Consider the following 25,145-nt stretch of genomic DNA (forward strand, 5'->3'; position numbering starts at 1 on the left):
CAATGAATATGTATGAATAAATATTTTTTAATAAAATGGAAGAATACACATATATGTGGTGTAAAAGTACACAGTAAGAAACAGAAATGTACAGTTTTATACAAATATTTATTGTCTTACCTTATATTTCCACGCGTGTAAGTACATAACCAAATCTTGTGGTTTCGGGTCCCTGTAGCGCACTTTACATTCGTAGCAGTGTGTGTCGACTGTCATTTTCTCTGGATTAAAGGCCAAATCTGGCGCTTCTTGGCCAGTCTGTGTTGCAACTGTCACTTTAACCTCAACTTTACTTATACCACTACTATTACCACTATTCGAGTCCATGGCCATTCTTGATGAAGAATCCTGCGAAGCTGTTGACGCATTGTCGCAGGTTTCTTCACACGGAGATGCTTCCCGAGATACAGAGTCTGTCTCGTCATCCCCTAGGACACGTCCTAAAAAAAAACAAATTAAAATAATTATGATTAGATATGCTATGTTGACGATAAATGCTTACATGAAATCTCGTAACGCGACCGTTCGTAACCCGACAATTGGTAACGGACAATTCGTAACGACCACAGTTCGTAACGGCGATACTTCGTAACAACGACGGTTCGTAACTATAAATATTCGTAACGGATAATTAGTAACGCCAATATTCAATTTTTTTAGCAAATTTAGTATTACGGATTTTATACAAAACTGCAATTTGTATACATTCCTATACCAAAAGTAGTGGTTTTTTTTAAGGCCACTCCTTTTTAAATACATGTCATACATGTTTTTGTATATATTCTTGTTAATATTACAACTAAAGAATTTTTTACAATTTCTTATTTTGAATTATCACTTTAAAGCAGTAAAACCAAGTGAAAAATAATAAAACAAATAAAAACAGTTTGATAATAATGTATTTACTATAATAATTAATATACTTTAGATTACTAGATTATACTTATCTTAAAGTTTCAAAAATTTATCTAATACCGGATTTATACTCAGCACTGTTCGACAGGGAATTGGACAGGGAAGTGAGCAGCGTGAATGTGTAAATACCTCACTCGCGCTGCTGCTCGTCATGCTATTGCCATTGCACCTACATACCCAAAGAGTCGGTTTTCTGTGGCGGAAGTCAAAGGGAGGCAGCGCGAGGACGAGTGGGTATTCACATTCAACTACTCTCTCTCTCACTTGCCGCCGGCAAAGCGGCAAGTGAGTAAGGGAGCAAGAAGATGCTGTCATCACATTCCTTTCTTGTGAGTCATTCGATAATGAGTTGTGAAGATATTGGCGAGGAACTGATGTAAACACCTCACTCGCATCGATATCGTATTTCGGGCAATATTTCCGTCAGCGGCAGCAGCAGTGGCAATAGCTGAGTATAAATCCGGCATAATACTGGTTCGTTAAATTGATAAACGTAATTTTAATTGTAACTATTGTAATTAAAGTTATAGTCGGAGAGATAGAAGCGGATTTTGATCGTGATAAGTAATATAGACAACCTACACGGGGATTTGTTGAATTAATCGTGTACATGACTTTCCCACACGGGCGCAAACCTGAGCGGGGGACGAGGGTAGTTATAAGGGGCCAAAGTCATGGTTTTTATTATTTTTTGTGACGCTCATGATCGGGATAGTGCACCAAAATTTGTGAATAGTAGGCCATGACGTAACTAAGCAAAATCTCCAGGGACGGAACGCTGAGAGGGGGACAAACGAGTAGGGGTGAATATAAAAATTATAAGGGGGTTTTTTGTGACGTTCGTGATCGAGATAGTGCAACAAAATTGGAGAATAAGTGGATCATGACGTAGCTAAGCAAAATCTCCAGAGGCTGAACGCTGCGTGGGAGACAAAAAAACGGATCCCTGACCGCCACTCGTTCGCCCCTGGAGATTTTGCTTAATTACGTCATGACCTACTTATTCCCAAATTTTTGTGCACTCGATCATGAGCGTCACAAAATAAATAATAAAACTTTCACCCCTTATACTACCCTCGTCCCCCGCTCTGGTTTCCGCCCCTGGATATTTTACGTAGTTATGTCATGGTCTACTTATTCCCAAATTTTGGTGCACTATCTCGATCACGAACATCACAAAAAAAAATAATAAACACCGCGGATTTGACCCCTTATAACTACCGTCGTCCCCCACACAGCGTTTCACCCCTGAAGATTATACTTAGTCATATCACGATCTACTTATTCCCAAGTTTTGATGCACTATCTCGATCACGAACGTCACAAAAAACCCCTTATAATTATTATCTTCACCCCTGTCCCCACCTCTTTGTCCCCAACGCAGCATTCCGCCCCTGGAGATTTTACTTAGTTGTCATGACATAATTATTTCCAAATTTTGGTACACTATCTCGATCATGAGCGTCACAAAAAAATAATAAAAACCGCGACTTTGACCCCTTAATACTTCCCTCGTCCCCCGCTCTGGTTTCCGCCCCTGGAGATTTTACTTAGTTATGTCATGTTCTACTTATTCCCAAATTTTGGTGCACTATCTCGATCATGAGCGTCACAAAATAAATAATAAAAACAGCGAATCTGACCCTTATTTGACCTTCATCCCCCACACAGTGTTCCACCCCTGAATATTTTACTTAGTTACGTCTTGGCCTACTTATTTCCAAATTTTGGTGCACTATTTCATCATTCGCGCCACAAAAAAAAAATAATAAAAACCGCGACTTTGACCCCTTATAACTACCCTTGTCCCCCGCTCTACTTTCCGCCCGTGCGGGAAAGTGATGTACACAACTAATTCATCATATCCCCGTATAGTTTGTCCATATTACTTATCACGAGCAAAATTCACTTCCAGCTCTTGGGACTATTAGTTTCCACGTTAACAAAATAAACAGAATAATTCACGTTACGAATTGTACCGTTACGAATGTGTATAGTTACGAACTGTCGCCGTACGAGTTGTCCGTTACCATTTGTGTGGTTACGAACTGTCGCGTTATGATATGTCTGGTTACGCGATAAATATAGACAGCGTTATCAGCTAAAATAAAACAGGCAGCTGAAAACATGAGAACATAAATAAGACGGATGAAACAACGCTTGGCCGCATCTTTGCTTGTCAGATATTTTATTGTAAAAATATCTGGGAGAAATAAATGAAGACATATGCAGGATATATACTCACGTAACGTATCGAAGACGGATGTGGCAGACATTATTAATAGCAATGCGGTAAGATATTATTAAAGGCAATGCAGTAACGAAACAGTTGTAAATAGTTTGTATGTACCTACATGAATTTACAAAATAGTAGGTATGTAAAAAAACTGTAAACCAAAGGAAAGAAAAATTTCTATGACAAACTGCAAAGCATCCTAAACCATCATCATTAACCTGTACGCGTCGACTGCTGGAGATCTTTTATCATCTGTATCTATCGTGTGCCGCTTGCATCACAGTTACCGCTTCAGGTCCTCAGTCCATCTGGTAGGTGGGCGGTCTCTGCTCTGTAGTGCTTATTCTCTTGGCCTCCACTCGACAATACGTTTTGTCCATCAGTTGCCGCCTATATCACAAGGGACAATTAGTAAAATAGAAACGCGTTTTGGCAAACTTGGACATGAAAGGCTACTTGGACGTTATGCTTGCGTTTTAGGAGAACTACTTCTAATAAAAAAACACAACCCGAATGTTTGATGTTAGCCATTCATTGATTAATGGAACATTAAAACAAAATAACAGGCATCTCTATCAAAATGAGACCTTTTGTAAAAAATTATGACAATGTTAGTTAACAATGTGATCTATTGGTTTAGGAAAAGTACTCATCATCTAAACCTGTACGCTGGACACTGCTGGACATAGGTCTCCCTCAGCTCTTTCCATATATCTGTTTTGTGCGGCTTGCATCCAGTTACTGATAACACGCTCGGTCGATCGTCGGATGTCGGTAACATCCAGATCGTCGTGTAACGATTAGTTATTACCATCGTTACTAAAATATTTATTCCAATAGTAACTAGGTATGCAACCAACTTTACAGACAATTGTATTGAAAGTTGCAGTTGATCGACTACAAAATTGGTAACTTTTGGGGAATTCAGAACCTAGAAGTTGGTTTGTGTATCGATACGGCTTCCGGCTGACGTGATTGTCATTGAAGAAGGGGCTATTCGTCACTTCAATCTCGGCTGTTGTTGAAAGCAGACCCATCAGCCATCACGCCAGTGGCCATTACAGAGAATATAAAATTTTAGTTGAAATGTTTGAATAGAATATACGTTTACGTGGGAAGAAGTTGTTTTGTTCTTGGTTGTTAAGTGGTTTTGAAAAGAAGAGGTTTTTTTTTGTTTTCCAACACCTTTTTGAAGAGTAATGGGTATGTATTAAAAAAATGATGTTTTTTTCCTTAAATAAAAAATAACCCTGTTATTCATTTCAAATATCTTACATATATTATCTTTAAATGAATTGTTATTCTTCAATCATCAGATTTGCAATACTTCAATACCATCGCACTTATTTTTTTTCTACAGAGAAAAGAATTCTTTCTAACTATATACTTCCAGTTCAAAATCAGTTTGGAATTAATGACCATTCTCCTTCTCTCCTTTATACAGGGTGTCCCGGAAAATAGTGCGTTCCTTCAAGGTATGGGCTAAGTGCACCATTTAGAGCAAAAAAGTCTAATAAATTTTTTTTGTTAAGTCAACCGTTTTCAAAAAAATAATTTATTAATTTTAATGCATTTGATTAATGTCCACAGAAAAGCAAATACAGCCGGCAGCGCTGCGTTCCTTCTGTGCTAAAATAATTTTACTGTAACTCAACTATCATGAATCATCGATCATAGGCATAATATACATTGATAAAATACTGATAACAGTAATAGAAAAACAGCATAATATTTGTGTTTATTAAATATCTAATAAATAAGGTTTGTATAGTGTTTTAACTTACATAAAAAATTTTTATTACAATAAAGCTACGTCTTCAAGAAGCATCGATAGAACATGTTGCAAACATTTGAGTACCTGCATTTCTCCATTCAATCTTCTGGGAAGTTCGAATGGTTCAATTAGATGATTATAAAAAATATTCCCAGCCCACAAATTCATACTTTTGTCAACCACGAAAGTTAAACACACCATTCGTAAAAATAAACTTTATCTGCACATAACACTTTACACAGAAATTCGGGTTCTCTGAAGATCTTATTTTACTTGGAGGTAAATAGGTACATAGCCTTGCTGTAAATCTTGCACTAAACGTAATTAACATAATATCATGATACTCGCTATCGAAATCATGACAATATCACAACAATAGGATGTACCTATTCTGGGGTTACAGGTGATTATGATATGACTGTTTGTGTTTACAATTTGTATATTTTTATCTAAGCTGTGTCAAAATAAATAAAACTGCCGTGTTGCCAAATGTAAATTTTAGTAAAATACATTATTTTAATTTTTTGGGGCAACAGATGACTTTAGAAAAAAAATTTATAAGAAAGTTTTCTTTTAAATGGTGCATTCTACCCACACCTTTAAGGAACGCACTATTTTCCGGGACACCCTGTATAACTCCATAAAGTAATCTTAATTACCAGATTCATATTTACTTGTTCAAATACTTCCTTATATTCGTTTAAAAAGGCTCTTTCCAGTCAAGGATAATCAAGGTCAATGACTTCAAGCATGGACGTCAAACTCAATTTTCACTTAGATTTTTTCTCTGTCAAGTTCTGATAAGGTGATACACTTTTTGCAGAGGCCCTGTTTCTTTTGTGGTCAAGGCAATCAGCTGATCAAGGTTTGTTTTTTTAGCCACTGGTGGAGATCAAGATTAAGTCAATCCTTTTTTTTTTTGGGATATGGAATAAATAGAGGATCATTTTGAGTTCTTTTGGCATTGGATGGATTTTATTTTTTGTTTTTTTTGGAGATAGACAGTTTTCCCGGTGCTAGGAAGTACCTCCTTGTCGCACCAGATCGTCGTACCTTCTGGTTGGTGAGAAGTACTCCCCCTAAGGTAGAGGAAACCTGGAATATACCTTACTTGGCTCTCCCGCATCAACTTAACCGGAGTTTGGAGAAGCCACAGGCCTACTGTTTGTAGAAACGACAGGTTTTATTATTAAAATTTACATTTTCAATTCTTTTTCATAACATATTTCAACTTTAACATTTTTAATAACATATATAATCTTATTAATCATATAAATTCATTTTTCTAAAATCAATTAACGTAATCATAATCAATATTTTCTTTTCCACAACTTTTATATGTCATTTTCATTATTGTATTTGCATTTTATTTTATTTAAAATAGTCCGGAGACCATAACATATCTAGTAAGATACTGTGCACACTATCTCGGGTTATTATCATAATATATCAGTATTGTCCGGTGTGTCATTCCGATCAGATGTGGGATTGTCAACCAATATTGTAATCCTCCTTAATAATAAGTTTTTGTACACACATATTTAGATCCATTAACTGTCTTGGTATAATAAATTCAATATATTTGCTTTTCTCTACTGTAATATCTGTGTAATAGACAGGAGCGTACTAGCCTAGTACGTCAGGTGGTTAGCTAATTTGTATAAAATTGTATATAGGGGTTATAGGTATTTTTTTTCATTAAATTTGTTGGTTGTACATATATGTTTTATTATCCTACCATTTTAATAGTATTAGTTAGGTACAGCAATATAGGTCACGTGGAGAAGAAAATATTCAATTCTTCCCTGGCGCTCAACACTACTTCTGAATATCTTCTTGGTCAATAGTTCTTTTCTTTTCATTACTCCTTATATTAATTTATTTTCTTTATCATTCAAGTATTTCAGTAGGTACCGTCTTACTAGGGCGTGCAAATACGGCCTGATCCTCCCCTGAGCCCTACTGTTTAGTCTCTTCAATTTCCAGCTAGCCTAGTTTGAAGAAACTTCCATAAATAAGTAACTACCCTTTTAAGCTATATCTATTCTGCCACAACAAAACCTCAGTTTTGTTACAATTGGCGCCCAACGTGGAGCCCGATTTTCAGTAAGACAGTACCTTTCTTTATTTTGTTGCTTATTGTAAATTTTTCTAGTAAGTATCTTTCTGGTTCATTGTTGTATATTTTGTAATTATATAGATACATTTTGATTCCTTTTGTATGTTATTTGGAAAATACACTAGTGCACTTATATTGCTGTATTGGTACTATTTTAATTTATTTAAAATTATAATTGTAAATCTTGAGTAGGATAATATTTGAATAGGTATATTGGTTGACATTTCGGTCTGGTCGGTTTGGTGATACCTGGATATTTATTTTTGAAAAATTTTGAATTATTTATTTTTTTGATATCTAGGTACATTACTACTTTTGATTTAGGTGCAGCCACAATATACTACAGTTAGCTAAATTTTTGCTTACCATACCTATATATAATTTATAAAGTTTTCATTTTTTTATATACATTTTCGTTTAAACATTTACTTAAATTATTTTAAATATCTACCCCAAATATATATCTCGGTTATATTTGGTTTGTCGGTTTGTTAGGTCGTTAGTTTAGCAGCTCGTCGGTTGAGCAGCTCGCTTAGTAGATTGTCGGTTAATTGGGTCGTTAGTTTGTTGGGGTGGGTTCGGTTTGTCGTTGTTGGGTTGGGTTTATTGTTACTAATTCTTTCCCTATCACCATGTGTACCTTTCAGCCAGAACATTTGTTAGTTAGGGAGTTAGATTATGAGCTGAGGATAAGGGAAATATAGGTTGAAGAAGCCGCTAAATGTGATAGAAAACGCAGTCTATTGCGTGGTGCTCTTAAACAGGAGCAAGGAAATAGGAGTTTCCGTCAGATTTCAGCTGCAGCTATTCCTTTCCTGGAACAACAACAGGGAATAAATGAGACACTAGAGGATCTTACGCAAAAGATAAATAATTTTAGAGGGACTGTCCATGATAGCATGTATTCTAGAAACATTTCACGTCTTGCTCATATCTCTGGTCGTGTCCACTTATTATGTTGCTCAGATGAGGAGCAACAACTTTACAAACGCTCTATGTCAGCGGTTCTCAAACTTTTTGAGACATGTACCACCTATAGTTCTTTTTATTATTTTTGGTACCACATATACAGGGTGTAACAAAAATACAGGTCATAAATTAAATCACATATTCTGGAACCAAAAATAGTTCGATTGAACCTAACTTACCCTAGTACAAATATGCACAGAAAAAAAGTTACAGCCCTCTGAAGTTACAAAATGAAAATCAATTTTTTCCGATACATCAAAAACTATTGGAGATTTTTTAATGAAAATTGACATGTGGCATTACTATGGCAGGATATTATAGTGAAATTTGTGCACCCATAAAAATTTTATTGGGGTTTTGTTCCCTTAAACCCCCCCAAACTTTTATGTATGTTCCAATTAAATTATTGTTGTGGTACCATTAGTTAAACACAATGTTTTTGAAACTTTTTTGCCTCTTAGTATTTTTTCGATAAACCAGTTTTAAACGAGATGCGGCTTGTTTTTTAATATGTTTACTAACAATTTTATGGAGGTTTTGTGCCTTTAAACCCCCCAAATGTTTGTGTACGTTCCAATTAAACTATTATTGCGGTACCATTAGTTGAACACAGTATTTTTAAAACTTTTTTGCCTCTTAGTATTTTTCCGATAAGGCACTTTTATCTAGATGTGACTTCTTTTTTAATATGGTTAAAACTATACCTCAATCTGAAATTTATAAATAAATTTTCATGTTATTATCGGGTCTCTATAATATAATAATCGTACTTAACAGTATACAAATATGTGGTGGATTTGACAAATATTCAAAATATCTCGATAAAAACTAGCTTTTCGAAAAATTACTAAGAGGCAAAAAAGTTTTAAAAACATTGTGTGTAACTAATGGTGCCACAATGATAATTTAATTGAAAAGTACACAAAAGTTTTAGTCCTGTCGCCAGGGGGGGTACAACGGCCTCCTTTATTCAGATGGACTTACCCAAGTTTTTTTCATGTATTTTGACCCGTAGAATACGAATTTTTTGGGTAACAGTTGATCCGGATGTCGATAAGAAAGTTATTGACCAAGAACTTGAGGAATTACATAACAGAGGTTTCTCACAAAACAAAACATTTTTTGTATCTTTTGGGTCATTCTAAGTAAAAAATGTTCTAACAAGTTTTCCCGTGATGCTCAGTTTTCGAGATAAACGCGGTTGAACTTTCAAAAAATCGAAAAACTGCAATTTTTAAACCCGAATAACTTTTGATTAAAAAATAAAATAGCAATTCTGCTTAGCGCTTTTGAAAGTTCAAGTCAAATTATATCGGTTTTGATTATTTGCATTGCTAAAAATTTATTGTGTTATTGTTAAACAAAGCTACAAACACCTAGTGCGTGAGTGATGTTTTCTATGATTTCTCATTTAAAATCTAACGAGTAGGTAGAATAGGTACTAGTGCAATCGAGGCTATTTCTACGTAGCATGCGTTAAAATGCATGTAAAGGCACGGGAAACTCTATGTGTTTATAGCTTTGTTAAACAATAAAAAAATAAATTTTTAGCAATGCAAATAATTAAAACCGATATAATTTGACTTAAACTTTCAAATGCGGTAAGCAGACTGGCTATTTTATTCTTTAATCAAAAGTTATTCGGGTTCAAAAATTGCCATTTTTCGATTTTTTGAAAGTTCAACCGCGGTTATCTCGAAAACTAGCCATCCTACGAAAAAAATTGTAGAAACATGTTTTGCTTAGAATGACCCAAAAAATACCAAAAAATGTTTTGTTTTGCGAGAGATCGCGGTTATGTAATTCCTCAAGTTCTTGGTCAATAACAATCTTATCGACATCCGGATCAACTGTTACCCAAAAAATTCGTATTCTACGGGTCAAAATACACGAAAAAAACTTGGGTAAGTCCATCTGAATTAAGGAGGCCGTTGTACCCCCCCTGGCGACAGGACTATTTGGGGGGGGGGGGGGGGTTAAAGGAACAAAACCCCCATAAAAATTTTATCGGATGCACAAATTTCACTATATTTTTTTTAAGATTTGCACATGTCCGTTTTCAATAAGAAAACTCAAATAGTTTTCGATATATTGGAAAAAATCCATTTTTATTTTGTAACTTTTTTTATGTGCCCATTTGTACTAAGGTAAGTTAGGTTCAATCGAACTATTTTTGGTCCCAGAATACGTGATTTAATTTATGACCTGTATTTTTGTTACACCCTGTATTTTTATAGTGTATTATGAAGAATTACTATTATTAGTACTATATTTAATTTTTATTGAGTTTTGTGTACCACCGCAAGTAATCAAATGTACCACCAGTGGTACATGTACCACAGATTGAGAATCGCTGCTCTATGTCCATTAGGATTCTCAGTTTAGAAGGTGAACTTGATTCTCGCGTAAATCCTTTAGCCACCTCCACTCCTGTTTCTTCGGTTCAAGCCTCTAATTCCTTGTTACATCCCAAGCCTGTGCAGGTACATAAGTGGGGAGTTTCGTTTTCTGGTGAAGGCCACTATGACAAAGTTATTTCATTTTTGGATAGGGTAGAATGTCTCCGTGTTTCAAGAGGCGTGAGTGAAGAGGATCTTTTTTCAGCTTCTGCAGAATTATTTACTGGCCATGCTTTTACGTGGTTTATGAACAACCGTGGTAGCTTTACCACTTGGACTGATTTGGCTCAGAAACTGAAATCTGACTTTCTGCCGTATTCTTTCCAGACTGATCTCTTAGACGAGATCAAGAACCACAAGCAGAAACCTGGAGAATCAGTGACCATGTTTATCAATACTATGTTAGGCATGTGTAGTCGATTAGACACTCCTTTAACGGATAGTTCGAAAATCAAAATAATTCTAAAATGTTTGCTACCTTTTTACCATGCCCAATTAGCACTGGTTGATATAGCCAGTATAGAAGACCTCACAGAAAAATGTAAACGCTTAGAGGAAACTCTATCTTGGTCTCTTAATTCCCCTACCACTTCGCAATTCAATTCTGGTCCTGTTGGTTTTAATTCTCAACCCTCAAGAAATCGTTCTTGGCAATCTAGACCCCATACACCGAATGTGTCTGTGACTACTTCTTCTTTTTCATGCTGGAATTGTCGGGAAGCTAATCACGCATTTCGTGATTGTACCAGACCCCAAACGCGGATTTTTTGCCACGGTTGTGGTAGAGACAACACATTAAAACGTAACTGTTTTAAGTGTTCGGGAAACGAGCATGTAGAGGCTCGTACCCTGAGCGTTCCTCAAACAGCAGCACCATCAGGGAACATGACCGCAGCTGTAGACGAAGCTTCAGGTCCAATACCCGCCAGCAGCTCGAACACCTCTCAGGAAGGAAGAAACACTTCCAACCGGAGACCAGCACGCAAACCGAAATCCGGGAAAAAGTAATTGTTAGTAACACTTCAGTTGACTCGTACGGTTCGCTTGATCGTAGATTATCCCCTCCAGTCTTAAACTGGAATTTTAGTAATAAGCATAATCGAGACAAGGAAACAGTTCCAAATTCTATACCAGGTTGTACGTTTGTAAATAATAATAATATGTCTATGTTAATACCAGATAATTTTGAACATAAATCAGATATTTTGGATTTTGATATAAATTCGTTATTAGTTAGGAAACATAATGATAACCGACCTTATCTTGAAATTGAAATTTTAGGACAATCTTGTTTAGCTCTATTAGATAGTGGCTCTAACATTTCTTTAATAGGTTCGTATTCGCTGAAATTGTTAGAAAATACGGATATTAATGTTATGCCTATTTCTTCTCTGCAAGTCTCTACTGCGGATGGTGCAATCCAGTCAATTACAGGTAAATTTGACACAGAAATCGTAGTTGCCAATATTCGGAAAATGATTACATTTTATGTTATCCCTTCAGTTAAAAATTCTATAATTCTTGGCATGGATTTCTTAAATGCATTTAATAGTACATTAAACTGTTCAGATTTTTCGTTATTTATATCTTCCTTTAATGTCGCAACTGTAAGTGCCATTCGTGAGTTCTCTAGTTTGTCTAGCTTAGAACAAACCCAGTTAGAGAATATTATCTCTAAATTTTCTTCTATCTCTTCCAAAGATAAATTAGGCCGTACACATTTAATATCTCATACTATCGAAGTGAACACTTCAACTCCGTTTAGACAATATCAATATCCCATACCTCAGGCATGGCAAGCAGATTTAGGTAAAGAAATTGATTCGATGCTCTCTCTAAACATTATCGAACAGTCAAATTCTTCGTATTGTTCGCCGTTATGGATGACGAAGAAGAAGGATGGATCATTCCGAGTATGCTTCGATGGTCGCAAACTTAATAGTATCACTACTAATCGAGATGCTTATCCCATCCCTCGGATAGATATAATTCTGAGCAAACTTCAGAATGCCAAATATATCTCTTCGATCGATTTATCCAAAGCCTTCTTACAAATTCCGTTAAGCGAAGAGAGTAAGAAGTATACTGCTTTCGCTGTCAGTGGTAAAGGGTTATTTCAATTTGTCACAATGCCTTTCGGTCTAGTTTCAGCTCCGCAAACAATGTGTCGTTTAATGGACTTGGTTATTGGTCCCCAACTCGAACCATTCGTATTCTATTATTTAGATAACATCATAGTTGTTACTCCTGATTTTTCGTCACATATTGAAATATTGGAGAAATTATTTTCACGCCTTAAAGAGGCTAATCTCACTGTTAATTTAGAGAAATGTAATTTTTGTCGTCCTAATTTGAAATTTCTAGGATATGTTGTTGATCATCAAGGTTTGAGAACAGACCCTGATAAATTAACCGCTATTAAGGACTTCCCCATTCCTAAAACTACTACACAATTACGTAGGATCTTGGGCATGTGTGGTTACTATCGTCGATTTGTGCCTTCTTATTCTACTTTATTATCACCCCTTACTGACCTCCTTAAGAATAGGAAAAAGGGCCAGACTATCACCTGGACTCCTGAAGCCGATGATGCTTTTCATCGCATTAAAGAAGCTCTTACCAGTGCTCCTGTCATGACTTCACCTGATTTCAGTGAACACTTCTATCTCATGACAGATTGTTCAAATACCGCTTCAGGTGGTGTACTCTTTCAGATGAAAGATGGTTCTGAACACCCCATAGCCTATACTAGTAAGAAGCTTAATAAGGCTCAGAAAAATTACTCCACTACAGAGCGTGAACTCCTTGCTATTATTCATGGCTTGGAGGCTTTCCGTTACTATTTAGAAGGTCGTAAGTGCACCCTTATTACTGACCACAGTTCATTATTGTGGATGCATTCTATGCGTAACCCCTCCCAACGTTTGTCTCGATGGATTTGTAAGTTGTCAGCCTTTGATTATAATATCGTCCATCGTAAAGCAAATGGCGTTGTAGTAGCTGATGCTTTGTCTCGAACATTTGATGTCAATCTTCTTGACTTATCCACTTTAGTTCCGGATGCATGGTATCAGAAAATGGTGGAAAAGGTTGCCCAAGAACCTGATCAGTATCCTGATTTTAAAGTAGAAAATAATATCCTTTATAAGCATGTCGTTAGTTCAGTGGAAGCTTTGTCTAATATGTCTGATTGGAAAATTGTCGTCCCAACAGCAAACAGGGATGAAATCCTTCGTAGTTTTCATGATAATGTGACATCAGGTCATTTCGGTTCCTATAAAACATTTAGTAGGATAGCAGAATTATATTATTGGCCTGGCATGCGCAACTATATTAAGAAATATATATCTAGATGCAAAGTTTGTGCTACTTGCAAGCCAAGTACTATGCCACAAGCTGGATTAATGGGTACTTTTAGGAACATTGACTTCCCATGGCAGATGATATCCATGGATCTGATTGGACCATATCCTCGTAGCTACAATGGCTATACCTATTGTTTGGTGGTTGTGGACTACTTTACAAAATTTCCACTAGTTTTTCCTCTTCGGAATGCTACTGTCCCTGCCATTGTGAAATATTTGGAGGAACAAGTCTTTTTGTTGTTTGGTGTTCCCCAAATTGTTTCTTGTGACAATGGTCCTCAATTTGTGTCTAAGGCTTTTAAAGACCTTCTAACTAAATACAAAGTTCAGAAGATCTTTTATAATGCTGCATACCATCCACAAGCTAATCATAGTGAGCGAGTGAATCGCAGTATTGTAACAGCCCTTAGATCATACACTTATTCAGACCACAGAGCTTGGGACCAGTATATTCACTCAATAGCTCAAGCCATAAGAACTTCGGTCCATGAAGTTACTCAATGTTCTCCAGCTTATTTGAATTTTGGTAGAAATATTGCTTTGTCTGGTGATTATTTTGGTTTAATTTCAGACAATTCCACAAATCTCCCTCCGATCTCTGAGAAGCTTCATCGTTTAGATGATCTTCAGACTTTGCCTCCAATATTTGCAGACATCAGAAAGAAGTTAAAATCTTCTTACCTTAAGTCACAGAGTCAATATAATTTGAGGAAAAGAGATTTGCGATTCTTTGTTGGTGATCGGGTATTGAAACGCAATTTTGTTAAGTCTAGTAAAGGTGATGCTATTTCTGCCAAATTTTGTCAGAAGTACGTCCCATGTGTTGTCAGTAAAGTAATCTCTCCTCTAATATATGAATTGAAAGATAGTTCGTCCAACAGGAAACTTGGTCGATTTCATATAAAGGACTTACTACCAGATAATACTGTCAACGACTTAGAATCTTCATCATCAGAAGAAGAAGATTAACTTAACATTATTGATTAAGTTAATTCCTCTTTCTAAATTTCAGGAATACTCGATTGGTTAATGAATAGGTAAATGATTGGATTTTGATTTTAGTCACCGGATAGGGCCACTATGTTTTATCCATTATAATAATATTTTTAGCTTTCCATATTCTATGTATCTTAGATGTCATTAGTTTTAGCATTGAGATTTGGCTTAATTTGGCTTGTTATTGAACTGGTATGGAACTGGAACACCTTGTATGTGATTATGCTTATATATGGCATCACTTGTAGATTAGTGTATCTACATAATAGGTTTAGTTTATGTTTATCTGGTGTTGTGTTTAATTTTGTAGGTTCTACTGGAAAGTTATTCCAATGCTTGGTATGATTCCTTGGTACATTAGCTTATTTTGGGTCTAAAGAAGTCATCCTGATATTTGTTGTGGTAAATGCAATTTGAGTATACAGTGTGATTCCAAAGTAATACTTCATTGGTCAAAAATTTAATTAAGTAGTTGAGATAAAATTTATGATAAAGATTATGAAACCATGTTGTTATTTATCGTATTGAACATTTCTTAGGAAAATGGTTTGCCTAGCTTGGCTATGCAAATACGTGGGTTCGAAACTTGTATTACTTATCAACTGTGCACATGATAGGAAGCAGATTTCATGGGTCACCGTTGCCTAGCCCTAGGTCATACCCTAATCAGTTCAGATGCTGAATATTTATGAAAGAATGTTTAATCATCATTTAATCATGCACTAGGCATTCTTATTCGATTTTCAGTGTATGATCATTCTATAGAGACTTAGTCTTAAACTTGTCTGTCTATTGTACACTTATTATTCTTAGTTTTGCTATTTGATTGTTCTGATAATAATGTGACTTCTTGGATATCAGTCCTATGGAAATATATAGCTTTTGGATGCACCAAGGGATTATTGTGTTTGAGCATCATCTTTCCAAGAAACTCATCTTTTTTGGTTCATATATGTACCTTAGGGTCAGGATCAATATCCTGTTCTCTGTGAGTAACTAGGGAACATTTTCTTAATCTGCAGTTTCTTTAGAAATTGATTTACTTGTTCTCTAGTATTTCCATAATTGGATTTATTTATAAGAGTTATTAATATGTGACTTCTTGAATTCTTTCATGAGAGATGACTTCGAAATATTGGTTAGCTTCTTCTGGCCATTCTTATCAATCTGTTGTAGCTATAGCTATAGTTAGAGAATCCCAGAGTAAGCTAACTTCTGTTAGGTCAACTATTCGATTAGTTACCCTTAGATAGATCTCCCATTGAATCTGATACAAATCTGATGATCGGTTGAGTTAGGGTCATGGTAAAAAAATATGTAATCATCATTAGTACATTTAGTACTAGGTGTAGCGTTGCTCAATTAAATATGCCTGATTGTTCCACCTTGGATATGCTTCAATATAAATCTGTTGTCCAATGTCGGATCAATTTAGGATAAAAGGCTTGCTACAATAATTTCCTTTCTTGTCAATAACTCTTATATTTATTTTGATATAATATGGTCTATGTTGGCTGATTGCGAATTGGCTACGAGATCTACTAATTGTTCACTTTGGATATGCTCTATTTAAATCTGTTGTCCATCGATAGAACGATTTTGTATTACTCGTCCCATTCGACATTCTTTTTTGATTAGGATTTATCTGAATTATGTAATTTAGAAAAGGGTTATAATAAACCTTAAATATGTATGTTGGTACCATATGTGATATATTGGCCATTAGGACAACTCCATTTACAGGACTCATAATTTGCGGTTAGGTATAATCGATCGAGTCAAATGTAAGTGTGTATAAGTTAGTCGTTGTATAGGTTATGTTTTGTTTTGCAGTTATGAATATGGTTATTATGGTGTTCTTGTTGACTATAATTTGGGGTTTTATAAAAATTTACTGAATCAACTTGAACACAAATTGGTCTTTATGATGTATGCCACCGAGAACTTGTCCTACGAGTTCTGTGTCACCAATATAGGTTATTTTAGAGTAGAGTAGTATTCTTAGATTCGTAGTATATTTTAGATATTTGGTTATTCACGCCTGTGTTGGATCCCACAGCGTGTGATTTTTTTTTATGGATACTTGTATTGAGTATTTATATATGTATAAAAAAAAATTGTTCATTAGATCAATTTTTTTTCTCCGAGTAACGGAGGAATGTAACGATTAGTTATTACCATCGTTACTAAAATATTTATTCCAATAGTAACTAGGTATGCAACCAACTTTACAGACAATTGTATTGAAAGTTGCAGTTGATCGACTACAAAATTGGTAACTTTTGGGGAATTCAGAACCTAGAAGTTGGTTTGTGTATCGATACGGCTTCCGGCTGACGTGATTGTCATTGAAGAAGGGGCTATTCGTCACTTCAATCTCGGCTGTTGTTGAAAGCAGACCCATCAGCCATCACGCCAGTGGCCATTACAGAGAATATAAAATTTTAGGAATAGAATATACGTTTACGTGGGAAGAAGTTGTTTTGTTCTTGGTTGTTAAGTGGTTTTGAAAAGAAGAGGTTTTTTTTTGTTTTCCAACACCTTTTTGAAGAGTAATGGGTATGTATTAAAAAAATGATGTTTTTTTCCTTAAATAAAAAATAACCCTGTTATTCATTTCAAATATCTTACATATATTATCTTTAAATGAATTGTTATTCTTCAATCATCAGATTTGCAATACTTCAATACCATCGCACTTATTTTTTTTCTACAGAGAAAAGAATTCTTTCTTCTAACTATATACTTCCAGTTCAAAATCAGTTTGGAATTAATGACCATTCTCCTTCTCTCCTTTATATAACTCCATAAAGTAATCTTAATTACCAGATTCATATTTACTTGTTCAAATACTTCCTTATATTCGTTTAAAAAGGCTCTTTCCAGTCAAGGATAATCAAGGTCATTGACTTCAAGCATAGACGTCAAACTCAATTTTCACTTAGATTTTTTCTCTGTCAAGTTCTGATAAGGTGATACACCTTTTTGCAGAGGCCCTGTTTCTTTTGTGGTCAAGGCAATCAGCTGATCAAGGTTTGTTTTTTTAGCCACTGGTGGAGATCAAGATTAAGTCAATCCTTTTTTTTTGGGATATGGAATAAATAGAGGATCATTTTGAGTTCTTCTGGCATTGGATGGATTTTATTTTTTGTTTTTTTTGGAGATAGACAGTTTTCCCGGTGCTAGGAAGTACCTCCTTGTCGCACCAGATCGTCGTACCTTCTGGTTGGTGAGAAGTACTCCCCCTAAGGTAGAGGAAACCTGGAATATACCTTACTTGGCTCTCCCGCATCAACTTAACCGGAGTTTGGAGAAGCCACAGGCCTACTGTTTGTAGAAACGACAGGTTTTATTATTAAAATTTACATTTTCAATTCTTTTTCATAACATATTTCAACTTTAACATTTTTAATAACATATATAATCTTAATAATCATATAAATTAATTTTTCTAAAATCAATTAACGTAATCATAATCAATATTTTCTTTTCCACAACTTTTATATGTCATTTTCATTATTGTATTTGCATTTTATTTTATTTAAAATAGTCCGGAGACCATAACCTATCTAGTAAGATACTGTGCACACTATCTCGGGTTATTATCACAATATATCAGTATTGTCCGGTGTGTCATTCCGATCAGATGTGGGATTGTCAACCAATATTGTAATATTCCTTAATAATAAGTTTTTGTACACACATATTTAGATCCATTAACTGTCTTGGTATAATAAATTCAATATATTTGCTTTTCTCTACTGTAATATCTGTGTAATAGACAGGAGCGTACTAGCCTAGTACGTCAGGTGGTTAGCTAATTTGTATAAAATTGTATATAGGGGTTATAGGTATTTTTTTTCATTAAATTTGTTGGTTGTACATATATGTTTTATTATCCTACCATTTTAATAGTATTAGTTAGGTACAGCAATATAGGTCACGTGGAGAAGAAAATATTCAATTCTTCCCTGGCGCTCAACACTACTTCTGAATATCTTCTTGGTCAATAGTTCTTTTCTTTTCATTACTCCTTATATTAATTTATTTTCTTTATCATTCAAGTATTTCAGTAGGTACCGTCTTACTAGGGCGTGCAAATACGGCCTGATCCTCCCCTGAGCCCTACTGTTTAGTCTCTTCAATTTCCAGCTAGCCTAGTTTGAAGAAACTTCCATAAATAAGTAACTACCCTTTTAAGCTATATCTATTCTGCCACAACAAAACCTCAGTTTTGTTACAGTCGGTCGATCTGGCTGGTGGGCGTCATCTGCTCCGTAGTGCTTCTTCTCGTGACCTCCACTCGACAATACGTTTTGTCCATCGGTTGTCTGACAAACTGGCGACGTGTCTTGCCCAATTCCACTTTAGAGAAGATATTTTGTCGACAGCTTCTATTGTTTTTGTTCTACAACGTATTTCTTCGTTTGTAATTCGGTCTCTCAGGGAGCCACCCTACATCTGGCGCTCCATAACCTTCTAGAGTTACGCGAATCTTGTTCACTATCTTTTGTGTGAGTGAGTGTTAATGTTTCCGCTACATAAGTGAGTACAGGCAACACACACTGGTCAAAGATTTTCCTTTTCAGGAAAAATACTAACTAGATTAAAAAGAATATACACAATGTTTTGAAAAGATTAATGTAAGAGCAGGAATTGTTGGAGATAATTTCATAGGTTCCATTTTCATTGACGGTAATTTATTTAGGACTTTTCCAAAATATTGTCATACCAACTTTGACAAAAAAAAAAGTTGTGACTGGCTAATTGACACCCAAGTCTATGCCATAAAACAAAAAAAAAAAAAGAAAAAACTATGACAAACGTACATCCTAATCCAGAAAACCCAGAAGTTCCAGTAAATATGATATATTGTTCGCAAGATGGAGCACAAGTCCATTACCAAATCAATTATCGGCAGTGTCTCAACCGAATATTTCCAAATCGGTGGATACGGACGCGGGGATCTATATAATGGCCAGCACGATCTCCTGATCTGAAGTCATTAGGTCAAACAAAAAAATAAAGTTTATTTTTTTGTTTTTCTTAATGGCGGCACCGGCTCGTTTTTGTAATATTTTATTTAATTATACAGTAATTTCCACATACTAACATCAAATTGGGCTCTGTACCTCCATTCTTTACTATATTACGAATATGTGTGTCAAATATCTTAACAAAATATTCAAAATTAAAGATTCAATCTTGGAACGCGCTTTCCGTTTTGATGACGCGTTGAAGTAGCATCTTAATTTAATATTCTTTTTCTCATTATCACCGTTTACTAACCTATATTTTACTTATCTTTACAGATACGCTCATTCTGTTACTTTTTATTTTTTTTTATATAATGCGCCCTCTTCAACGCAGCGCATGTAAATTTTTACGGGTCATAAATTCCAGATAGCGTTAAAAACGTTACCTTGTTTAGTTTATTGGATATATTCAATATCTTTTATGGCAAAATAAAAAATGCAAACAAATGATACCCTAAAATAGGGGGATGAAGTTTGCCACACAAATTGACTTGGTATATTAAATTGTAGGCTACTAGGAAACATAAAATTGGACTGCGCATACAATATGCTACTTTAATTACTTTACAGACTATACCGGGTAGTGAATTGTCAAACGGGCCATAGGAAACTTAATGGAAAATTCTAAATGATTGAATTCCTGCTTCCCTAATTATTTTACATCAAAAGTCATGAGAAACTATTTGTAGAAAACTGAAATTGCTATTAAAACCAAATGTTACAATTTGTTCTAAAAACTAAACACATTCCAAAATACATTTGACATAGTATTATTAGTCCAATCTTGACAGATTTGACCTCTAAAAATCCTACGAACAAGCTGAATTTTGCTAAGAATATCAATTTTGGTACCTCAAAAAGATGCAAAAAATTTTGCCACACCTACCCACGGGCTTCCGCCTAAAACCCCCATAAAAATCGTAAAAATGCATATTCAATTATTAAATTTAGTCGCAAATGAAGTCAGTTTCTACACAGCTGCAAAATAAATAAAAATTGCGCGAGTTTTGCCATTTTGTACGATTCTTATGAGAGCTTTGAGGGGACAGCCCGGGGGAGGAGTGGCAAACTTTTTTGCATTTATTTGGGGTCCCAAAATTGATATTCTCAGTCAAATTCAGCTTGTTTGTATGATTTTTAGAAGCCAAATCTTTAAAGATTGGACTAATAATACTCTGCCAAATGTATTATATTTATGCAAACTTTTTAAATGTATTTAATTCGTAGAACAAATTGTAACATTTGTTTTTAATAGAAATTTCAGTTTTCTACAAATAGTGTCTCATGACTTTTGATGTAAAATACACTAAGCATCAAAATTAACGCACCACGCGATTTTAGTGATTTTCTCAATATGTTATAGTTATAGCTTTATTTTTCAAAAATATAGGTGTAATAATATTGTTGCTAAACAGATAAGTGTCATTGTATACCGGGTGTAACAATGATAGTGTGTTTTTTCCTCAGTTTGGAACACCCTGTGGGATATTCTAGCGTATATAAAATATTGAAATTAAAACTCAACTATAGCCTTAGGATTTCTTAACATTTTGCTTTTAGATTCATTCGCTTACGTTGAATAATAAAAATGTTAGGTACTTTAACAACTAGCAACGTTCTTCATCAATAGAGGGTGTTTCTAAATGAGTGCGACAAACTTTAAGGGGTAATTCTGCATGAAAAAATAATGATCGTTTGCTTTATAAACATATGTCAGCAAATGCTTTGTTTCCTAGATACGGGATGTTGAATTTTTTTACAAACTGACGATTTATTTATTGCTCTAAAGCCGATTGATTTCATTTGCATATCTCAACCGGTTTTAGAGCAATAAATAAATCAACAGTTTGTAAGAAAAAAATCAACATCCCGTATCTCGGCAACGAAGCATTTGCGGACATATGTTTATAAAACAAACGATCATTATTTTTTCATGCAGAATTACCCCTTAAAGTTTGTCGCACTTATTGAATAACACCCTCTATTGACGAAGAACGTTGCTAGTTGTTAAAGTACCTAACATTTTTATTATTCAACGTAAGCGAATGAATCTAAAAGCAAAATGTTAAGAAATCGTAAGGCTATAGTTGAGTTTTAATTTCAATATTTTATATACGCTAGAATATCCCACAGGGTGTTCCAAACTGAGGAGAAAACTCACTGTCATTGTTACACCCGGTATACAATGACACTTATCTGTTTAGCAACAATATTATTACACCTATATTTTTGAAAAATAAAGCTATAATATGTTGAAAAAATCACTAAACAGGTTTAGGAAATACGCGACATCAAAAATGTCCCATTTTTAAGATGGTGCTTTAATTTTTAAGCTTTTGTAGTGTAATTACGGAAGCAGGAATTCAACAATTTAGAATTTCCCATTGATTTTCCTATGGCTCGTTTGATGATTCACCACCCGGTACAGGTCAGACAAATACTACCGCACAGTATATAGAGTGTAAAACTAAATGGTTATTTATCAACTTGAACAAATGTCTGTTGCAAAGATTACATAAATGGTTGTTCAAAAAACAAGTGCCTCTGCCGTTTCAAAAATTAGAGATTTATAAACGTGACAACCGAAATTTTCAAAATTGCACTTAAAGTGTTAGGACAAATGGAGAGAAACATAGCATAGAAACGACATAGCAATATTATTTGCCTAAAACACATTATCCAAAATGTAACACTGGGAGGTATTCCGTCTTTATTTGCAGCTTTTCCAGTGTTTTTCGAACTTCCTGTGTATTTATATAAACTTTTTCATTTGTGGTAATTTCTCGTGTTTCTGATTCTAGTATCACTTGTTCTTCCTCTGCATAGCCTTTTTTACATAGTCAATCCATGTATCATTTTCCATGTTTGTTGATCCTATTAGGTAGTTCCTTTTCCTCCGTTCTTTGACCTCTTATAAAGCGCCATATTTCCTTTTCCAGACCATAAAAAACATGGTCCATTTCTTGCGAAAATCGTTCACAGTGATAATTTTTTTATTCCTCTTACGATACAAGTTCCTTCGATTCAATCTTACTCACGCAGTCAGAAACATTGTTTGTTTATTGGAGAGTACAATAATATAAACTTCGTAGAGTAATAACACTGAAACATTGACTGGATGATATTAAAGTATGAGTGAATAAAAATTGGCACCAATTATTACACATGTACGTAAAACATTACGTTTTCTCGACTTTGTTTTCGAATGAAATCTTGGGCCTTGAATGCGGCATCAATGAAAACCTGGAATCATTCGAGTTGTGGGTGTATAGAAGAATTCTGAAAATATCATGGACAGAACACGTAATAAACAAAGACGTTCTGAGAAAGATGAATAAAGAAATGGAAGTCTTAAATACAATCAAAACCAGAAAATTGGAATATCTCGGACATATTACACGTGTAGAGAGATACAGCTTGCTCCAGCTCATTATGCAGGGAAATATTCAAGGAAAGAGAAGCATAGGAAGACGCAGAATATCGTGGCTGCGCAACCTGAGAGAATGGTACGGATGTACATCAAATGAACTTTTCAGAGCAGCCGTCTCCAAAGTTCGACTAGCTATGATGATTGCCGACCTCCGCCGCTGAGATGGCACTTAAAGAAGAAGATTACAAATGAGCTAAGAGTGGAAATCCCTAGAGAAGACCTACCCCTAAAGAAACAAAATGATCACAGTATGTCCTGATTTATCACCTTGTGACTCCCAAACGATTTAAAATTAAAATAAAAATGTATACCATTTTTATTCAGTTGCAATGCGAAGCCAAAACTGTCTTAATTTTTACTTAGATCAGAGAGTGCAGGCAGCACTCTTATCGACGATTTCACCTCTTGTTAGAGGTTCATAAGAGACTGCATAGGCTGCTTTCTCTGGCACAGGTAAAAATTTTCGACACATTAATCCCCCCATTGCAGCTGGCGAGAAGGTAGTAGGTGCGTAGCGGCATCTGCTAAATAAAATAATCTGCTAAATAAAATTACCACGCTGCAGACGGGGGTTGTGAATTGCATAGTGTAGAATTACTTTCCTTTTGTCTTCACTGCAGCATCCATTTAGTTTGCATATTGTAGAAGCCTTGGAGGTGTCACCGGGAAAATGGGCCAATAAGTTGTTCAATTAAAAATCTTTTCAAAATATTTAATTTACAAATATTTTTATTAGGTTGAAAAACTTAGTCTTTTATTTAGCAGATGCCGCTACGCACCTACTACCTTCTCGTCAGTTGCAATGGGGGGATTAATGTGTCGAAAATTTTTACCTGGGCCAGAGAAAGTAGCCTATGCAGTCTCTGATGAACCTCTAACAAGAGGTGAAATCGTCGATAAGAGTGCTGGCTGCACTCTCTGATCTAAGTAAAAATTAAGACAGTTTTGGCTTCGCATTGCAACTGAATAAAAATGGTATACATTTTTATTTTTATATTAGTATTACTCCTATAGAGTAACTAGGTCCATTTTCCGTTGGAACTTTACCACGCTGCAGACAGGGGTTGTGAATTGCATAGTGTAGAATTCCTTCCCTTTTGTCTTCACTGCAGCATCCATTTGGCTTGCATATTGTAGAAGCCTTGGAGGTGTCACCAGGAAAATGGGCCAATAAGTTTTTCAATTAAAAATATTTTAAAAATATTTAATTTACAAATATTTTTATTAGGTTGAAAAACTTAGTCTTTTATTTAGCAGATGCCGCTACGCACCTACTACCTTCTCGTCAGTAGCAATGGGGGGATTAATGTGTCGAAAATTTTTACCTGGGCCAGAGAAAGCAGCCTATGCAGTCTCTGATGAACCTTTAACAAGAGGTGAAATCGTCGATAAGAGTGCTGGCTGCACTCTCTGATCTAAGTAAATAAGACAGTCTTGGCTTCGCATTGCAACTGGATAAAAATGGTATACATCTTTATTTTTATATTAGTATTACTCCTATAGAGTAACTAGGTCCATTTTCCGTTGGAACTTTACCACGCTGCAGACGGGTGTTGTGAATTGCATAGTGTAGAATTCCTTCCCTTTTGTCTTCACTGCAGCATCCATTTGGCTTGCATATTGTAGAAGCCTTGGAGGTGTCACCAGGAAAATGGGCCAATAAGTTTTTCAATTAAAAATATTTAATTTACAAATATTTTTATTAGGTTGAAAAACTTAGTCTTTGATTTAAAATTAATTTGGTTACAAGAACCTATAAGCGTATAAACACAACTAAAGATACAATTTCTTTGTGTAAAATCTAGGTATATGATTAAAGAATCAGCGCTATTCTGTAACTTTTAACGAATCGAATAGAAATGACCACGTCGAATCGTAATTAGCCAAAATGGGAATGTTTGATATC

General features: G+C 35.1%; 1 protein-coding gene across 1 annotated transcript in view; it reads right to left on the reverse strand.

Annotated features, from left to right (window-relative positions):
- Window positions 1–25,145, reverse strand: part of LOC114337127 (pseudouridylate synthase RPUSD2-like) — a 398,024-nt gene that overhangs the window by 13,460 nt on the left and 359,419 nt on the right. The window contains exon 9 of the mRNA XM_050643903.1: window positions 121–440. Coding sequence (XP_050499860.1) covers window positions 121–440 — 320 coding nt within the window. The remainder of the gene's footprint in view (window positions 1–120; window positions 441–25,145) is intronic.

The sequence above is a fragment of the Diabrotica virgifera genome, chromosome 2, assembly GCF_917563875.1.
Source record: "Diabrotica virgifera virgifera chromosome 2, PGI_DIABVI_V3a".
NCBI lineage: Eukaryota > Metazoa > Arthropoda > Insecta > Coleoptera > Chrysomelidae > Diabrotica > Diabrotica virgifera.